Source organism: Phallusia mammillata, chromosome 6, assembly GCF_965637545.1.
Source record: "Phallusia mammillata chromosome 6, kaPhaMamm4.hap1.1, whole genome shotgun sequence".
Taxonomy (NCBI): Eukaryota; Metazoa; Chordata; class Ascidiacea; order Phlebobranchia; family Ascidiidae; genus Phallusia; species Phallusia mammillata.
The window spans coordinates 25,725,686-25,746,056 of record NC_137257.1 but is presented as its reverse complement, the minus strand read 5'-3'; the positions used below and the strand labels follow the sequence as shown (position 1 = coordinate 25,746,056).

General features: G+C 36.1%; 2 protein-coding genes across 4 annotated transcripts in view; both read left to right on the top strand.

Moving 5' to 3' along the window:
• The window catches only part of LOC145232100 (uncharacterized), a 129,856-nt gene that overhangs the window by 61,593 nt on the left and 47,892 nt on the right, over nucleotides 1-20,371 (top strand). The gene's annotated exons all lie outside the window — the stretch shown is intronic.
• The window catches only part of LOC145232101 (NACHT, LRR and PYD domains-containing protein 3-like), a 53,936-nt gene that overhangs the window by 18,672 nt on the left and 14,893 nt on the right, over nucleotides 1-20,371 (top strand). Inside the window, exons 12-22 of one of the 3 annotated variants that reach the window (XM_080096615.1) lie at nucleotides 804-965; nucleotides 1,129-1,290; nucleotides 1,473-1,634; nucleotides 2,745-2,912; nucleotides 7,059-7,220; nucleotides 7,297-7,449; nucleotides 7,522-7,835; nucleotides 7,919-7,989; nucleotides 8,724-8,839; nucleotides 9,250-9,465; nucleotides 9,766-9,779. In XM_080096615.1, coding sequence (XP_079952741.1) covers nucleotides 804-965; nucleotides 1,129-1,290; nucleotides 1,473-1,634; nucleotides 2,745-2,912; nucleotides 7,059-7,220; nucleotides 7,297-7,449; nucleotides 7,522-7,554 — 1,002 coding nt within the window. In that variant the 3' untranslated portion in view covers nucleotides 7,555-7,835; nucleotides 7,919-7,989; nucleotides 8,724-8,839; nucleotides 9,250-9,465; nucleotides 9,766-9,779. Of the gene's footprint in view, nucleotides 1-803; nucleotides 966-1,128; nucleotides 1,291-1,472; nucleotides 1,635-2,744; nucleotides 2,913-7,058; nucleotides 7,221-7,296; nucleotides 7,450-7,521; nucleotides 7,836-7,918; nucleotides 7,990-8,723; nucleotides 8,840-9,249; nucleotides 9,466-9,765; nucleotides 9,831-20,371 lie in introns of those variants that run through there. The other 2 variants (XM_080096614.1, XM_080096616.1) reach the window with 2 other exon arrangements.

Genomic DNA, 20,371 nt, shown 5'->3' with positions numbered 1-20,371 from the left:
TGTTGTTTTTTCTTTCCAAAGTTTGTCCGACACATTGGAAGGAGTGCGACAGGGAGGAGTATTTCACTCAAATCGCCACTAGTGGTTAAAATTTTTAACATTAATCGATCGGGACAAAAATTAAATTTTACAGGACTCTTCATTAAGTCATTGTGGTTTCTTATTTTAACTGTTTGAGTGTAAACCCCATCAGTTACCCCACTAACCTCCTAAAACAGGTGATTTTTAAAAACACTGTCGTTATTGTTTGTTTGTTCACTTTTGTCCTCGGTGGGCGGGCAACGCTTGAATGCGTTATGCTCACAATGAGTCCGCCGTCGAGTTGCCTGTTTTTGTTGCAAAAGTTCGTTGATCATTTTTTATTTGAATTTTTCGGTTTTAGGCAGTTGGTGACTTCAATTTAGTTCAACCCATTGGGAACCACTGGGTTGGAGCAATGCCGCTCAAGTTTCTTGCTCATGGAAACACAAGTGACCAAGAGAATTAAAACCCATATTGAATGAAATTTGGACAGCTTGTAAAAACTCCAACATTTACACCACCACCCCTGCAACATTAGGAGACACAACCTGACAGTAATGAACCACTCCATGCTGGATGGTTTGTAAATTGTGACTGTTGCCTATTTAACATTGTCCAGAGGTTTACTTGAGCGCTAGCTTGTGCAAAAATAGGTTTGGCATGCACAAAAATTGAAAACTACTATTTATGGTGGTGGTGTTGGCTTGTTGACATATATATCATAGCTGTAAAGAATTTTTAACATTTTCAGAAATTTGTCATAATTATACAATCCTATTCAGATTAAATCATTGAACCTTGGTGGGAACAAAGTCACTGATGAAAGTGCATGTGCAATAGCTTCCTGCATTCATAATATTGAGGAATTGAATCTGCGGGGTTGTAAACTGACAAGTGTTGGAATTTGTAAAATTGCAGAAGCTATTTCAAACCTTGCACAACCAGTAAGTTTAAAAACAATTAGGGTCATAAATATTTTACTTTAGGCTTAAATAAGTTTATATATATACAGGTCCTGTTAGATAACTAAGAGGTTTTGGATGTAAAGTATTTTAAAATTATGCTTATTGTTGCAAATTTATTGCATTTTGTTTATCTGATTTACAGATTAAAGTACTGAACCTTAGTGGAATCGAAGTCACTGATGAAAGTGCATCTGCAATAGCTTCCTGTATTCATAATATTGAGAAACTGGATCTGGAGGATTGTCAACTGACAAGTGTTGGAATTTGTAAAATTGCAGAAGCCATTTCCAACCTTTCACAGCTAGTAAGTTTTAAAATAATGCTATGGCTAAAAATTAACTAACATGAACCTAATTAGTTTTTATCGGAAAAACAAACTTGGCTTTATAGGTTTGTTGACAAACCCTAGATGTAGGTTTATGGCTAAAAACTATTACAATTTTGGTCCTTGTTACCTATTTACCACAAATATGTTTTGTTTTGCAGATTCATTCATTGAACCTTAGTTGTAACAAAGTTAATGATGAAAGTGCATCTGCAATAGCTTCCTGTATTCATAAAATTGAGAAACTGGATCTGAAAAATTGTCAACTGACAAGTGTTGGGATTTGTAAAATTGCAGAAGCTATTTCCAACCTTTCACAACCAGTGAGTTTAAAAACAATGCAGAAGTTAATGCATTTTTTTGTATTTTGCTTGTTTCTTAAGTTTATGTGCGAGTTGTGCTTTTTAAATACTTTAATTTTAATCAAAAAAATCTTGCCTTGACCGTTTTGGTCACAGCCACTTATTTTTTCATGCAAATAATAACAATACCTCTGTAAACATTCAAACCGAGGCAACACAAAAACTTTTATCAACTTATGAATTGTACTTTTTCTCTTTCTGTCCGTTTTTCAAATGCTGTCTAACTTTCTGTTTTAAAGAAGATCTCTGTGTCTTCCCAATGGTTGACTACTTTGTTCTTTTAATGTAATATTACATTTTTTGCTGTCTGCCAGATGCATTTTAGCATAGGAAGTAGGCACCATTGATTCAATGTGTTCAGTTAGTAGTCCCTCGTTGTGGCAGGGAGGACCCTCTATATATAAACAAAAAATGTTGCTCAAAACACATCTAGTGGTCAAAGTTTCAAAAATTGACCAATTGGTAATTAAGTTTTTAAAACCCTATTAGTTTCCCACTAGCCTCCTGAAATGGGTAACTTTTGAAAACAGTGTCCCTTTTAAATAAAATTTGGACAGCTTGTAGAATTACCATTTAAAGGTGTCAATTGCTATGTTTAACCCTGAAGCTCCTACATTTATCCAACTAGCCTCTAAATTAGTATTTTTTTAAACAATATTGGAATTGAATAAAATTTAGATAGCTTGTAGAGTTTACCACTTTTATGTAGATGTTGATGGTTGTGTTTCATCCTATAGCTTCAACATTTACCTTATCACTATTTTGCAACAATAGTACACACAAAACTGCCTTGATAAACCACTCCATGTTGGCTTGTTTGTAATTTGTGGCTGTTACCCAATTTCACATTGCCCAGAGGTTGTTTGTGCGATAGCTTGTGCAACAATAGATTGTGAAGGAAAGAAATTGTCCATTATTTATGGTTACATGATGTCATCAAACAGTGGCCCAACATATTTATGGCAGTGATAAACTGTTCATGGTAGTGGTGTTGGTGTTGTTTGTTGATCGTAGCTGTAAAGAAATTTAATCAATTTCCAAGATTTATGACAATTATACTTTCTTTTGCAGATTAAAGTATTGCATGTTGACTTAAAGGTTACTGATGAAACTGCATTTGCAATAAATTCCTGTACTTACAATATTGAGGAATTGGATCTAGGGGATTGTGGAAGTGGTCAACTGACAAGTGTTGGAATTTGTAAAATTGCAGAAGTCATTTCCAAACTTTTACATCCAGTAAGTTTCAAAACAATTGAGGTCATAAATATTTTACTTTAGGCTTAATTTAGTTTATGGGTCCCCTTTCCTGAAAGGGGCAGATTGTTTTTGTCTATATTTTTTTACGTCTAACGTGGATTTGTTCCCATGTTTTGGTCAAGAAAGAATAGTTCAAACTTTTTCAAATTTACACATGTTATAGATATTGGTCTAAAGATGGTAAATGTGAATTTTGACCCCATTTGATCCATTGTTCACCCACAGCCCCTCAAAACGTGAAATTTTTAATACAGCTATACTTGCTAAAGTACTTTATTTAGGAGGTATATGCTTTGTTATTGTACCTTTAAAAAATTTACCCATTTTCACTCCTTAAACCCCAAAATATTTGTTTCTGTCTAACGCTGGTTTGTTAAATGCATTTGGTCAAAAAATAGCGCTTTAAATTTATTCAAATTTGCACAGATGTTAGTTAGTGTTCCGAATTTAATCCTCCTGAAGTTTGACCCCAAACACCCAGGTGGTTCACTCACCGGCCCCCAATACAAAACAAAAGGCTGTACTGACCCAAGTACATATTCTATGGGTTTCATGCTTTGTTGGTTGGTGCAATGTAAGCTATTCTAAAGAATTTTGTGACTTTTTATTGGATTCACCCATGTCTATCCCTTAAACCCTTAAAATAATAAGTTTTTGGCCAGAAATACAACCCCTAATTTGCTGAAATGTTAAACAATTGTTTGCAGTAGGTTATTCGTTTAGTATTTAAAAATTTGCCTTAATCCTCCAAATAGCTACTTTTACAGCCCATAATATGTGAACACTGTCAGCAGTGGCGGATCTAGAAAAAATTTAAGGGGGGTGTCCAACAATTATTTGGGAAATTCCCTGATGCGATACTGACGTAATACGATTTGGGTATTCCTCTTTCTAAAAAACGTCATAACATCATGCACCAAAAATGCTGCCATCGTAAGGTATCACATTTGTAACTACGCAGTGCTTAATGGCATAACAGAAATTTAGGGCTGGGAAAACTGTTTCACTATCATGGACGTACAAAGCTTGAGTTGCATTATTTACAAATTCAAAAACATAACCCATAGTTCCCAGCTTCCCGCCCTGTTCATTTGCGTTTCTTTAAGTTTAAGAAAATGTTCTTGGCGGGCCGCAGAACGAGGAACTTTTTTGTACTCAAACCTAAATTTGGTGTTTAATCGTCTCCACGTTTTGAGACCTGAGTATTATTATCTCAATGAAATCGGTGATATTCCAATTATGGCTTTTGGCACTACTATCTAGCATAATCAACAAAACTGCTGTTGCAAGATAAACATGACTGTCAGGTAATCAAAATTCATTAGTTGCTAAAAAAAATTCGGACTGAACGCCTTTTTGAAACGATGGTTAACTTTTTAAGTTGCGCAACTTACGAATGCAATAAAGTCGGTTACTTAGCAAGGCCAAGCATTGGCATAAAATAATGCCAAGCATTGGCAAGTTTCCAATTACAGGTACCTTAACAACATGGTTTGATTTACATCGATCAAATATGCCGTATTTGCTCGATTATAAGCTGCACGCTGAAAGTTTAGGTACTATTGTTTCATAATTCATCTTTCTGTTGTTACATATAGTGTAACTATTTGTTACGTTAATAACTGTACCCAACAGAACGTATATCGAAGTATAATCTGTACATGCATACAAGTTTTGAACCCATAATAATTTAAAACGTTTGAGTGTAGAAATAATTTCGGTATAAAATTATAATGCAAGCCACCCTCGACTATAAGCCGCCCACGATTTTAAGTCACACAAACGGCAGGTAAAAAACAATGTAAGCCGCGGCTTACAATCGAGTAAATACAGTTCGTGACCAGGGCTGCCACTTTTGTTTTAACGAAATAATCTAGATTGACCTCAAAAAATATCTAGAATCATCTAGATTGAGAAATAAAACATCCAAAAATATATCTAAACATAAAATAATCCCATTAAATGTAATATATCAGCCAAAAACCAACAGATATAAAGGTTTTTATTATAAATTGATCTATATTTGATTCTAAAGAAGCTTACTTCTTCCTTTTTATCACTATATTTTTTTTCTGTTACTGTTCTAACATTATAACGTCGAGGCTTTGTGGTTATCGTTTGTAGGCTTTTGCTGTTCCTGTGGTTTTCAGAAACGTTAAAAAACATCTAGATCCCAAATTTTACATCTAGGCTTAACCAAAACCATCTAGATCTAGCTATAAAATATCTAAAGTGGCAGCCCTGTTCGTGACAAACAATTACGTGTTTGGTAGGTCATAAACAATTTAGAATTGAACGTTTCAAACAGTCGGATTTAACATGGTTTAAATGCAAAAACAGTTTAATAATTACATTTAGTGGAGTCAGCACTTTCAGCGTCCATGGCGGATAATCACGTTTGTATTGTCAGCGCAATAAACTCTTCAATTTAACCCTTACGTCACAATAGATTATTAGATTAGCCAATACAAAACGATGAAGACGCACGGGTTTGGGATAACGACTCCCTGTAATCACACAGTGGTAAACGGAACGTTTGGCCTATTTAATTTACGAAAATCTTTTTAAAAATGGGAGTCTGCCCATGACTGTCAGTCAGATAGAAGTCTTAACTCTCAAGGTGGTAATTCACTTGTTTACGATTAAGACTTGTGAATGCAGTGGGAGAGCTCAGCTTGACGTCCAGACAGACACTTCACGAGACAGTCGTATTGGTGATTAGTAGGGCGATTATTTATTGACCTAAAAAAACAAACATTTTAACTTGCAAATTGAAAATTTTGACAAATTTTGACTTTAAAAAACTTCTTTATTGACAAAATTTTGACCTATGAAAAATTCAAGTAGTTAAATAACATCTTATTGTACAAAAAGTTAAAATATGGCTGTAGGCTACTCTATAGAGCAAAAGAATGTGCAAAAGTCACCGCCAAAAAACTGCGGTTAAAACACAACGAAAATAATTCAATACATTTGTCTAAACGAAAGATACTTGAAGTACCTAAAGAAAAACCGAAGCAAGAGCTACACCTAACCTGCAGCTGCTGTAAAATGACTTGGGACCTACCAAAATTTTGCATGATTTCAGATGTATTGAGCATCGGGCCATATCAACCTAATTATTTCACTCACTTGATGGTTTATGATTCACAATAAGTAGGCAATGGGCCAATTATAACAGTATAAAGAAGGCTGCACGGTGTAAAGTGAACAGTTCACTGACAGTGCAACCTCTACAACACCACGACAATGCAGTTTGTAAACAATTTTTACCTTTGTAAAAAATTTTGACTTTGTGACTGATTTTGACAATTTTGGACAAATTCCAAAATTTTTTACAAAATTGTGACTTTTTTTGACATAATCGCCCTAGTGATTAGACATCAGCTGTTTTTGCGCAGCTATGCCATGTCGTTTTATTAAGTTATCAAGCACATTTTCAGTTTTGAAAAATTGTGTTTAAAAACTGACCTTGAACGACAATATCAAGGTCAAAGCATGAGATTAAATTGAAAGTATTTTTCCTGTTCTTATTTATTGTTTTTTTTTGTAATTATGTGACAATAATGATACAAAAAGAATAAGGACAAAACTTTTAAAGTTGGGTTAGGCTAAAGTTGGTTAAGTTTTTCCTTAAGAATCTAAAAATAATTAGGATGTTTGTTTACCATAAATCCATGCAAGCACGCATGTGGGGACCCATTTGTTTTTGCTTGCAAAAACAATCATATGTGTAAATAAATTGATGTGTATAGCAAATTGGTAAATATCTGACAATGATTGTTCCCTATTTCTACTGTTACCAAATCGCATATGCACATGTGTGGGGACCCATTACATTATGCTTGCAGAAACAATTATGTTATAAATTGCCCGGAAAAAGATAGGGACCCAGTAAAACGTAGGTGCCAAATATATATCCATTATAAATATAGTAAATGATATATGTGATACATCGTTAAATATGATGTAGTATATATAAAATGGCAATATATAGGAAAACCACTATTCTAGTTTTTAACATACTTGTCTTCTTAGAAAACTAAGATGTTTTGCCTGTTAAGTATTTTAAAATTATGATTATTGTGTTGCAAGTTTATCGCATTTTGTTTATCTGATTCACAGATTAAATTTTTGAACCTTAGAGGAAACAAAGTCACTGATGAAAGTGCATCTGCAATAGCTTCTTGTATTCATAATATTGAGGAATTGCATCTGTATAAATGTGAACTGACAAGTGTTGGAATTTGTAAAATTGCAGAAGCCATTTCCCACCTTTCACAACCAGTAAGTTTTAGTAAAACATTGAAATACTTGAGTTGTAGTAAGGTTAAACTGTTTCTTTATGTTGACATAAATTTAGATGAAAAAACTTGGCATCTGTGGAAACACAATTTATGGGGAAGCAGAAAATAGTTTGTTCAGTTGTTTGCACAACATACAAGATTGGCTTTCGGTGTCAAAATCACTCACAAGTGCAGACTTTGAATCAAAATATGCAAGATTACCTGAACCTGTATGTGGAACATTAATATAATATTCCATTGCTATTCACATTAGGTTACATCACAAGTTTATTTACATCCAGAAACCCAAACTGAATGGTGTGTATATGTCGTAAACTGCAATGGATACCAGCTTAATCGTTCAGTCAGTGGCAAAAAACATTTGCTCCAACTAAAGAAACCCAAACTAAAAATAACCTTCTTGCAAATGATTGCCTGCTGTGATGAAGGGAAAATAACATGTTCTGCTACAGGACAGAATAATTACAGACATATTAAATAAATTGAAAAGAAAGCAAAGAAAAATATTGTTTGCTTGTTTCTGCAACAAACTTGTTGTGTATGAAACAGACACAATTGCAGACATCGGATCCAAGTGCTGAAACTACCTGGACCAGTAAGTGATAGATTTTGTTTGTTTGTAATTTATTCTGTTATGTCTTGTATATTTTGGTGCTGACCATTAACTCTTCTGTTCAGCTCATTATTTTCAACAAATACAATCTCCAGAGAAGATAAACTGCTGAATTCTCGTAATCCTTGCAAGTAAGGTACAATGTAGTTTTTTTTTGTCATTTTCAAACACTTGCAGTTTTCTTTAACTGTCTGTTTACTGTTAATTCCTTATTTTGTGCTCTTCGATAATTTTCATGTCATCTGTATTCCTTTCGGGGTAAAACTTAATGTAAGGTTTGTCTTTGTTATTAACCTATTGTTTACAAATGTACAACCTTGTGCCTTGTGCCAATTTAAATGCACTTTGTGCACAATTTTGAATTGCTATGTTGTCTTTAACTATTTAAATTTTTGTTACTATGTATAAGGTTTTTGTGGAGATTATCATACAATATAGCTGGTCTAAGTATGATTTCGGGAATTATTTTTTTACTGTGCTTTGTTAACTGAAAATCGAATAGCAACATGTTGATAGGCCAAAGTCAACTAGTGCTATGTATATATGTCATGAACCTTATGCTGTAATCGGGTTGCATTATATTTGAACTTGCAGTGGTAAATGTTACTTGCCTCTGTGTATGTATGTGAAAACTTTACCTGATAAGTGTTTATGTACCACCCTGACTTTGTGACTAAATCCTGGACTTTTTTCTGTGTATACTTCATTTTAAATTGCACAAAATTCATATTTCCTGTTTGTCTGGCTTTTATTTTCCCATTTTTTTTGTAGACAAGTGTCACCATCCAATATCTAAGTGCAACTCCATTACCTAAAAACTCATTCAACGAAAATTTGTTGCCAATCTTACAACTTACAAATTTTTTGTAGACAGGAAGACTTCTTCTACAAATGATGCACAATCCTTCACTCCAGTGGTAGTCACCAACATTCCAATGCTGTCAAGCTCTTTAACTTTACATCTCCAGGAAAACCTATAAATGCAAGTAAGTCATATTGTTTTATGTTCTATTTGCACTTAAGTATAGTTCAGGGAATTCCTAAACTGAGAACTGCACTTTCAGTGGCGTAATTACTGACATATTTACTTAGACCAGTGGTTCGTACTCTTAAAAGCTTGCAGACCAGTAAAGTTTAAAATTAATGTTTAGGGTTGCCATGTTTTATAAATTTAAAAAAGTAAAAACACTAAAAAGTACAAAAATGCCATCCTTTCCAAATAAATAATAAAAATGCATCTGATTACATCACAATGTCCCTAATTACCACAATTTTTAAAATGTTGCTGACATAAAAACAATATTTATGATACACTATCTATTTAAACCATTTGACCATATCTGATAAGATACTGCTTTTTCAGTGTGCATAATCTTTAATGCAAGTTTGTGCACAGAATCTCTATTAACAGCAAATGTGGAAGCACCAAAGATAGCAAAATGGAACAATAATGATTATTGTAACATTGTCTGCTAAAGCTAAATTATGTGTCTCCTTCCCTGAAGAGGACGCATTTTGTTTTCTCTTGATTTCTTTTTTTTTCTTCCCAAAGTTTGTCCGACTCGTTTTGCCATGAAATGTCTGATGGATTTGGATGAAACTTACGCAGATGGTAGGTATAGTTATGTAGATGTACCATCTGCTTTGTTTGTCTTGATAACCCTACTATTTACCTGCTAGCCCCCAAAAGGGTAAATGTTGTTAAAAAACAACTAAGATAATGAAAGACGGTTGCGCTAATATGGGGCTTGATTTCATATAAGTGTAGAGAATATATTACCATTTCAAAATAAGTTATAGTGTATTTGCAACGACAAAATGTGCCAAGCCGACCTTCTAGTTTTCAATCATCAATTGTACTTTCGGAATCTAGATCTATTGTCAATGTTTTTTAACACAGCTTTTTTTGCAGCTCCACTCTTCCGTTTATCGTGCACAGGAAGATGTCTTCTACATATGACTGACCTTTACTCTAGTGTAGTTCTACACACCAAGCTTCGTTCAGCTCCTGCTCTTCAACTTGGACTTGAACAATTACAATCACCAGAAAAGGTGAACTTTGAAGTAAGAGAAATTGTTTCACCGATTTCGGTTTAGTGTGATAATAGAGGCGGGGTTAAGGTATTTTAATTTCATAAGTTGATTTTAACTTGTTTTTTAACACAAACTGCTGTATTACAATCATGCTGCTCTATGTCAGGGTGCACAACCTATTTCGCCTTTTTTGATCCTTTGTTTACCAATGGCCTCCAGTGCACACTTGGTTTTTGTTTAAAAATTACAATTGATAAAAAATTAAATTTATTTCCTAATATCCAACCACCTTGTGAAAAAAAACAGATTTCATTTCTCACTTATTCCCTAGATTGCACTGAACGATCTGTTGATCATTCTCAACTGTTTATGATGTCACCGTTATATTGTTATGCATCTTTGCTCTAACCAATAAGCATTCAAAGGCTGAAGTAATTCTGCTTCCCTTCTAGTATCGACAACAGCGCATGAAACCCCTTTTTATGTCAGTATTTCCCTGATCTTTGATCCAGCAAGTCCATATGAGACTCAAAATTTGCTGAGTTTGCCAACTTAGCATGGGTAGCTCAGTCGGCAGAGTATGAGTCCCAGAAAGACTCCTGTCATCAGTTTGAATCCCACCGCAGGCTAGATTTTTCCAGCCATTCTTTCGGTTTTTGTGGACCAAAATTTCGAGATAAATCACGGCTTTGGGTGGGTTTTCGAAAATCCACCCATAACCGTGCTTTACCTCAAAAATATTGGGGACAAATAAAAATCTGGCCAAATCTTTTTCAACTGAATGATTCATTTTTGTATTTTCTCAGATTTCGTTTTGCGACATTCTCTGAAGGATTGAATCTCCTATTCGGAAATCCAATCACCTTCACCATTGGCGCCGAGTTTCAAAATGCAAGGTGGTGCGTGCAACCACAAGAACTCAAATTCAAACAAAATCGGAAAAATATATGTTTGAAATGATGTTTAGTTCGCAATCGCAACACGATGCTGTGACATTTATCATAGGCTTGGCAACATTTATAAAATATTTCGTCAAGTTTCACCATTTATTACAATACGTTTGCACTGTACACAACAATGGCCCAACATACACTGGCAGACAATTGTGTGTTTGACGTCATAAACAAGGCACTAACTCACGTTTTGTGGTTGTTTTGCCAACACGTTTGTTCAAAAGCAACTTTTTTCCCAAATTTCTTCGGGTTTGACGATATTTTGTACGTTTCCCCTACAAACTAACCAAATTATCCACGGTGGCCGCCACCGCCTACTCGGCGCCTATTATCTTCACTCTTCGTGTTTTTGACTTGTTGTATTTCTCCGTTATATGTTTTTGCCGTTTGTGAAAGCTTAATAAAACAGTAATGATGAGACCCCTCTCTTTTTTACCCCATTTCTTTGGGCGACCCCCTTACAATTTAACTAGTGTACAACCCCTGTCTTTGTGCGACCCCCTTACAACTTAACTAGTGTAAGAGCCCTTTAATTTGATTGCTCTCTTTGTTGAAACCAGTCAAACGAAACTTGTGAAGAAACTTGCATTTTTAGAAAACCTCTAGTGCACAGCTATTCAAGGGCTTGGAATTACAATTGATGTGGTTTTAACAAACGGAAGGTTAAAGTATAGTGATAGGTGATACAATAGTTTTTCCTGGAACTGAGGGTCCAATTGTAACACATATCAAGGGTCTGCTGATGTCACAACCATTGCGAGAACTTGGGTAAAAAATCCGTATGATAAGTTTAATGAAATACAAGCAGCCCATGGCATTAGGATTCTTGCAAAAGAAATGGACTCTTGCTGGCACATCACTGGTTGCATGCAATGACGATGAAATCGAAATAACGTATTTACTGGATTGTAAGCCGCATGTTGAGGTGTTAAAAAAATAAAGTAAGCCGCACGCTGTAATTTTAGATACGATTGTTTCTTAATGCATCTTTCTGTTGTTACATGGGTATGACTATTTGCCCATATCTGTTAGTTACGTTGATAACTGTACCCAACAGAACGTATATCGACGTATAATCTGTACACGCATACATGTTTTGACCTCCAAATAATTTAAAATGTTGGAGTGTAGAAATAATTTCGGTATAAAATTAAAATATAAGCCGCACAACTAAACAATAAAAAACAATATAAGCCGCGGCCTACAATCGAGTAAATACGGTACTTAAGGAGGAGGTACAAGCTGAAGTAAGTGAAGCTCTGGGCAGCATTAAACTAAATGAACGTGGAGTTTTTGTGCAAGCATCCGCATTAGGCTCTTTGGATGCGCTTTTGGAATTCCCAAAGCAGTCAAAAATACCATATGCTGGCATCGATATTGGGCCTGTTGTATGCAAAAAAGATGTTTTTAAAGCGTCGGTTATGCTCGAGCATGACACCCAGTGGGCAGTTATACTTGCGTTTGATGTAAAAGTTGAACGAGAAGCTCAAGAAATTGCTGATAGTGTGGGAGTTAGAATAATCACTGCTGAAATTATTTACCACTTGTTTGACGCATTTATGAAACATCGTAAAGATTTAAAAAAGCAAAAACAAGACGAGTATCGCCAAATCGCTGTTTTCCCATGTGAAGTTCAAATTGTATCAAACTGTGTCTTTAAATCAAAAGATCCAATCATTATGGGTGTAAAGATCGAAACTCGACAATTTCGTCTCCTTTGCGTCCCAAATCGTGAAACACCGCTTTGCGTCCCAAATCGTGAAATTTTAAAGTTGGGCATGTTGACAAGTATACAAGTAATCATAAGGACATTGAAGTCGCCAGGAATCCTCAGGAGGCATGCATTAAAATTGAGGGTGTACACGACGAAGCCCCTAAGATGGTGGGATGTCATTTCGATGAAACTGATGTGCTTGTGAGTAAAATAACCAAAGACTCAATTTGACGCACTAAAAAGATGGTTTTGCGGCGAAATGCAAAAGAACTTTTGAAAGTGGGAAAATGTGACTAATTGTTTTTTAAGGGCTCTGCTCTTTTTCGTTTTTGCTTCTACATTATTCTCAAATTTGTCACACTGACAATGACTGAATTTTTGTTCCCAACTGCAACAGCATTTTGTTTACAATCTCAAAAATCCTTGTTGTTACAAAACCAATGCTTGTTACAAAACCAATAGATTAACTGTACAAAAATACCACGCTTTTGTCCAAGGTAAAAGAAATAAAGTTGGAACACTAAGACGTCTGCTAATTCAGTAAATCCAGTAAAAATATGTTTTGATGAAAATTTCCACGATAGTGGTGCTGATGTCGTGAATGACTAGTGACGTTCTTGTACTAAATTTAAGAAATGTTTGTCAGAAGAAAAACGTTGGACTTAGTTGGGTTTATGTCATGATTATTGCTAGTGATGTAACAAAGCTTTGACTTTTCGAATTTATGTCCCTAAAGCAGCCAGTTTTACAAAGATAATGATTTGCTAAGTTTAAGCCGCAACCAAACCTTTTACGAACGCAAGTTAGCGAAAAAGGTGCCTTTTGCATAATAACGTACGACACACTGGAACAAAAGATCACCAATGCATGTGCAGGCTGCCAAACACGGCTTATGCTACCGTTAGAACTAGTGATGTACCGAATCGTCTAAGTTGGATACGAACCGAAGCAGAACATTTGGTAGTTTCCCAAACAAATGAAAATTTTTTTACCCTACGATTTTGACAATGACATAAGTTATGCTGTCGAGTGATTGGTGTTACATTAGTTCTATGGACTTTTGAGGTTGAAATGAGTAATTTGGTGTAAAAATATAGGCAACAAACAATTTGGCCGGAACCGAATCTTTGTACAAATGACCAATTAGACCAGCGTTTCCCAACCTTTCTGGTGCCGTGACCCCATGATAACATTTGCCAAGTTGCGATGACCCCCAAGGTCAAAAAGTAGTTGGCTCTAAATTAAAATTTACTGTATTTGATTGGGGCTAGTGGTCCTTGGCCTAAAACAAGTTGGGAACCATGGCTTTGGCCGCCAGGTGTGTCAAACTCAAACAACCTTCAGGGCTAAAAACAAACTTTAAAGTAAGTCTAGGGGCGCACTACTGAAACATTGTGACAATGTAACATGACAACAACGAAAATTGAAAGATTTGAAAGAAAAAAGTTCATTACTGCCACTATATACAGATATAGGCTACAGTGGCGCAGTGTGAAAGAACCAACTGTGCTTAACTGCTTTCTCCGAAAATAATGGAATACAATGACGCAACAATCGCAATTGTTGATTATAAAGGTGGGCTATTTCGATCATCTTATTGAAACGTTGCGTATACCACTAGTAGAGAATGATTGTATCATCTGAACTCACTGGTCTGACAGGGTATTTCGCATGAGTAAAAAAATAACTTTTAAAAGTTACTTGCGGGCCGCACAAAAACCGTTGGATGGCCGCATGTTTGACAGCCCTGCCTTAGGCGACCCCAGTTGGGGTCGCGACCCACAGGTTGGGAACCGCTGTATTAGACCATATGACTTATTAAACCTACAAAACTGTACATCACAAAATGCAACACAATTATCATGTCACAATAACACCATTGTTTGCCTGGCAGCAAATCTTATTTAAACAGACTGCTATACAAAAGTACTGGTTGTTTCAAACAAATTCCATGTTTTGTTACGTTTTGCCCACCAGAAGGATAGGAAACGTATGTGAACATATCAAAAGCGTATCTGATTCAGTTGATTAAATCTATTCGAGAAAACTGCTAATTAGTATGTTTTAGTCCTAACCCAATACATCGTAGATCTGAATGTTTTTAATACTTTAAGTTTTTTTTTCTGCGTGAGCTTAGATAAATAAGACGGTGCTTAAATTCTGGTGGTATTAGTTAATTGGTATCGTCTAGGACAGGACTGCAGACATGGCGAACTGCTGATATATCAAGTTATCCCTTGTCCTTATTGCCGATTCCTGTGCTAGTATGTTTTTTTCGTCAAGGTACACGTAAACAAGATATATAACAATACAATGTGCACATATAGAAGCGTTTAATTCACTGTTTTTTCCAACACCTCTCTTGGCTTGGGTGATTTCACGTACTGGGCTTTGGATAATGTTAATGTAGAGAACACGGAACTGCGACTGTAGGAGTTGATTTCACATTAAGCCAGTGGTTCCCTACCTTTTTGACCTTGCGGCACCTATCAAACAGATAAATAGTTTGCGGCACCTTGGCAAAACTGGATCAATTTTTTGAGGTTTCTGTATTTTAAATAACTGTATAAAATAAGGAGCTAGCAATAACTGCGAGACGCGAAACTTAATACGCACCGAAACTCTGTTAGAAATAAATAAATTCCGCACTTAACGGGTTAAAGTTAAAATAATGATGGGCCGCGGTATTGCAATATTAATATCTCGCGGCACCAAGATATCAATATTAATATCTTGAGCATTGCAATTTGGAACCACTGCTTTGAACTACTCCTTATTTTCACTGTTTTTATATGAACCGTAAACACATTACCTGTAAGGTGCTAAAAATGGCAATATGTACAAAAATCTGTGCATTTTTTTTTGCAAACAATGAGTTTTCGAATGCAACCATTTGCCAAACGCGCCACGTTTTTAGTTGATACGCTTGACAAGGTTTAACAACGTCACGACCAATCAGAGGCGAGTCCCAATGCACTTCCAGGTCGTTCCGTCCATTGTAAAGTCATTTTGTTGCGGGATCCATGGCTGGAAGGTCGCTCTGTTACAAGGTAAGTTGCAACTATTTTAGTATTGTTTTAATCATCTGTAAACCAAAGCTAGATTTATCTTGTTGAGTTATTGAGGTTTTAGAATATTTTACAACAATGATATTAGTCAAACATTCGCAAGTTTGAGTATTTGTTTCTAAACTAATGAAATATAAAACCATTTGTGTAACTTATGGCAAGCAACAAACTATTTGTGTATATTTTGTACAAGTCTTAAGTTATAAACTAAACCTGACTGATGTTGTAACCTAAAGCACCCAATGCCTAAACCATCTTTATACGCAAGGCGTGTTCGGGGTCCGCCTAAAGCAAAACGGGGATTTTAATCAGCGCCGATGACATAAGTACTGTAACGCCTCGCACAAACCTTTACATTTTGCCTGTGGGATTTTGTGCTTTAATGGCAGCATTCTAGTTTGCTGCACTGTTTCATTTTAACTTTTTTGCAGGTTCGCCATCTTGCATCTCATCGACATCCATATCTTCGTCCTTCAACCATAGTTTTTTAACTTCAAATATTTACTTGTATGTAAACATAAGAGTCTGTCGTGGGACAACCGGGTTTGCGGAACTGATAGGCCCAACTTAGGTTAACTGGCGCTAAGGTGAGTGACCTATTCTTTGCCGAGGTTGACTCGTAAAGGACGTCTTCCTCGGTGGTCAAAGAATAGTCCAAGTCTATAGGAGTGCTACCATGTCAGCAAGTTGGCGCTAGGGTTACAACTAGAATGGCACTCTTTAACTAAGGTTAGGCTAGGTAACATAGGTGGGGTACGTTTGAGATTCGCGCGCCACGTAGGGCCTTTAGCTTAGATCGTTTTTCTAGCTAGGTGTGGCGCGTTGCTAAATGGCTTTAGCTAAACTAAGGTGCGTATAGAAACACGACTTGGCATGGCCTCCACCGCATGCGCCGGCCGCGGTGCAGGCGGGACCGAGTACCGGACAACGCTATTTCCAATGAAGGTCCAGGCTCGTGGACCAGAGGAGAACGGCTTTGCATTTCGCCAGAAAAGTCCCGTGAGCCACCCTGATAGGGCGCAAACTGTTGTTATTTTTTTCCCAGCCCTGCGTTTGCGTAAAACAAATGGGTCCTTACGGGGGGACTCGGAGGGCAAGGGGCAGTGACACGCTGTTGTCGACTTATACGCTGTAAACGTCACTGTTCCCTTTTAAACAAACGGTTGCGCCTGTATTAACTGTAAATTTAGGGCTTGTGGTTTTCGGGTTTTGACCAGTTGATTACGCATGCTTGTACATCCGGTTCAAAGTTTTCTTCAATAAGAAGAGGCGAATTGGCTATCAAGCATGTTATGTTAAAACTCCTGATAATCGTAATAAATCTGTAAAATAAATTATTTCATGTAACATCAAATCAGATGCGCTGATGCCCCTAATTCCCGTTTCACTGGTCAAAGCCCTTTTTATTTTACTCGTGGATTTAGGCTAACTTATTTAACTAACTTCAGTTTCGTATTCCTGATTGACCCGGCCACTCTGTCATAACGGGGCAATGACAATTTGGGTGGTTGTAAAACACGACAGACTCACTTTCTACTTTTCTAGGCTAATTTGCGACGGTTGTATGCAGGGGAATTAGTTGAGGCAAGTTTGCGTACTTTTACGTCGGCCGCGCAGGGACGATGGCGGTTCCAACGTTTTCTTCAGAAACATTTTTTAAATCCTGAAGCATTCTAACACCGGTTACATGCGAGAGATCAACGAAGATTTCATCCACCGATTGCTTGCTCTCATAATAATTTGAGCTTTCGTTTTCCCTCTTTCGTCAACCAAAAGAGTCCACTTTATCTATCCTTTCATTTCTCGTTAGTAAGACCAGTTCTTGGGGGGTGTTGTGCCTTTTTACATCAGCCGGACAGGTCATTCTTATTATTGTATGTTTCATTGTTTTTCGTCGCTCTAACCATGCGAACCGCCATCGTCTAGTTTTACAATGCGAAGAAATAACGGTTAGAACAGAAGTAAGATTTTGCTGTTTTCAATTTCCGTTTGATTACGCTGCTGTTGCGTTTTAGGTAAGCAAAATGTAGTTTTTCTAAAAAAGCATTTAAAATAACACCAAATGTTTTTATTTTTCAGGATTGGGTTTTAAATGTTGTTGCCTTTTTGGTTTGAAATATAAAAAATATGATTCCACAAAAAGCTGGAGGTATTTTGAAATACGTAACAACAAGTTATTATTTTTTGCAGGTTTAACCAATTTGTTTCTATTTTACAGAAGTATTTTTGCAGGTTTAACAAAAATGTTTATCTTTAGAAGTATTTTGCTAGGCCAGACATGGTTTACAGATAGGTGAGCAATGAGCTGAGTAACTAAATAAGTTTAGGCACAAGGAGTCTGTAAGAACTTTTAAATTGGGAGTTTTAGGGTCACTACTGGGTCAAATATGATTTAATGCATCTAAAAAGCATAGTAACTTATTTCAAGACACGATTTAAAAGTACCGGTAGATGGCGTATGAGCACAGTTATTAAGTATTGGTGGGGGTAAGGTGTAAAGTTACAACTTTAATATTGCTAGTTTTAGGAACAATTCTGGGCCAATTATAATTTGGTAAAGTTACTGACATCTTAACTTAGTTTAGGACAAGATTTAAAAAGCCGGTAGGTGGCGCAATAAGCACAGCTATTAAATAAGCGCAGTTGTGGGCTGGCGAAGGGTCGGTTGCTTCCAAAAGGTTGGGTATTCCTCCTCTATACAGTCTATGCTTTGCTTTATACAGTAGAATTTGATTAAAGCCTCAAACGCTGCTGAGCAATGTATCGCTAAAATTGTAAAAAGTGACATTTCGCGAAACATCAAACGGTGTTTTAAACCACTGTTATATTTTAGCCACATATTTTACACAAAATGCTTTGGTTTCCTCCTTAAGATTAGTTTTAACTGCACTTCAATTTTAAAACCTCGTGCGCACGCATGTTCAAATCCGCGGTTCCTTAACACGGGTTTGCAAACGAGGTGTTAGGACTCGAGGAATAGAGTTATTCGGCAATCAATTTCAACGTCAGGTCTTCCGATTTTAAATGCCTAATTTTAAGCGGAATTTGCAAACTCTTGTAATGTTTTAAGCGGAATTTGCAAACTCGCATAATGTTTACTATTACTGCTGTTTATAGTAACAGGGAAACTTCCGCCATATAACTCCCTTATAAATAGTGGAAACTGACCCACAATGACCAAGCAACTGCTTGGGAACCAATGTGAAGTCGGCTCAGTGTAACTTTATCAATGTGAAAAATCATAAGTATTTAGCATGTAGCGAAAACCGCAACGAAACATCGTATTTATTGCTGTTTGACTTTTCATGCGCTGAATAGGTTAGTAAGTAATGACTGTGTTACATCACGTTACATTATTATCTCAAATACAAAGCGCAATGTTTGTAAAGGTTTCGACCAAACTGAAAAATGTCGGCTTTAAGCTAAAAAAACATTTTGTTATCTTGATTTTGATTTCAAACACGATATCTAATGAAGTGGCTAAAATCGTCGTCAGAAAAAAACACAAAAAAGCTCGTTTGCTCTTCGCGCCATCTATCGAGATTCAGCTTAATAAGGACTCGACGTTAGGTGAGGTGTTAGCTGCAAAAAGCCCTCGATCAAAAAAGCTTACGTAACGAAATCATACGCAAAGTTTAATGACAAATGCACTAACAACAACTCATATGCGACAGAAGAAGGAGAGAAAATATGTTTGATACTCTTTTTGCCTATCTAGCCTAATTGATTGGAGACAATTCATAGATAATATTCCAAGCGGTTGTTAATTTGTTTGCAATCAAAGGGGATTCCCCCAAGCTCAATTAACCCAATTTCAAATGGTCGTAGTCAACCTTTTCGGAAACTCACATTTAAATAGATATGTTTTAGCACTTTGTGCTATCTGTTGAAATTGAAGTTGTGCCTGCCGCGAGGTGTGGTGTTAGCTGCTAATTTGTCAAGAAGTCTTTGATTAAAAACGCTTACCGTACGTGACAGTAGATTTTATCACAAAAAAATTGAGAAACACAAACATCATACGCCAGGTTTATTGGAAACAATAAACCACTAAAAACATAAGATGATAGAGATGAATGAACGATTTAGGCAATAATAATGATACATTCAGTGCACAAGTACAAATCACGTGGAACCAAATGCCTTAACAATTGCCTGATTGATTAATTAGTGACAATTCATAGATATTATTTCAAGCGGTTAACTTTGTTTTTCTTGATTATAGGGGGATTCTCCCATCAGCTACGCTCAGTGGCTCAATCGCACCCATTTTTCCACTTGGTCAGTCAGACGTCACAACTCACCAGACCACACCCAGACAAGTGAGGTGATTCCTGTTCCTGTTTTCCTGCCTGTACGGTTAACGATGTAATATAGAATGGCCGGGCCTCATTTAACCGATTACCAACTTAAGGTATTTAACATAAAATACGCAAATATACCATGTTATTTTATGGTATAGTATACACCATGTATTTAGTATTTTTATGCTTATGTGTTAGTTCAACTGTTTGAAACAGGCCTTGAAAGACAATCTCAAGTTAAAACAAGCCAGAGATTGGTAGAACTGATTTTAATTCTTTTTTACTACTTTTGAAATTATACATAACATTATAATGATGCGACAAAAACTTTAAAGGTGTTGATGTTTTTTACTTTTGTCAATTGTCATGAATTTCACAAAAGGTATTTTGAGTTCAATAATCGTTTTGTTTTAATTTTAGCTGCTTGTAATAGTTTTTAATTATTAAG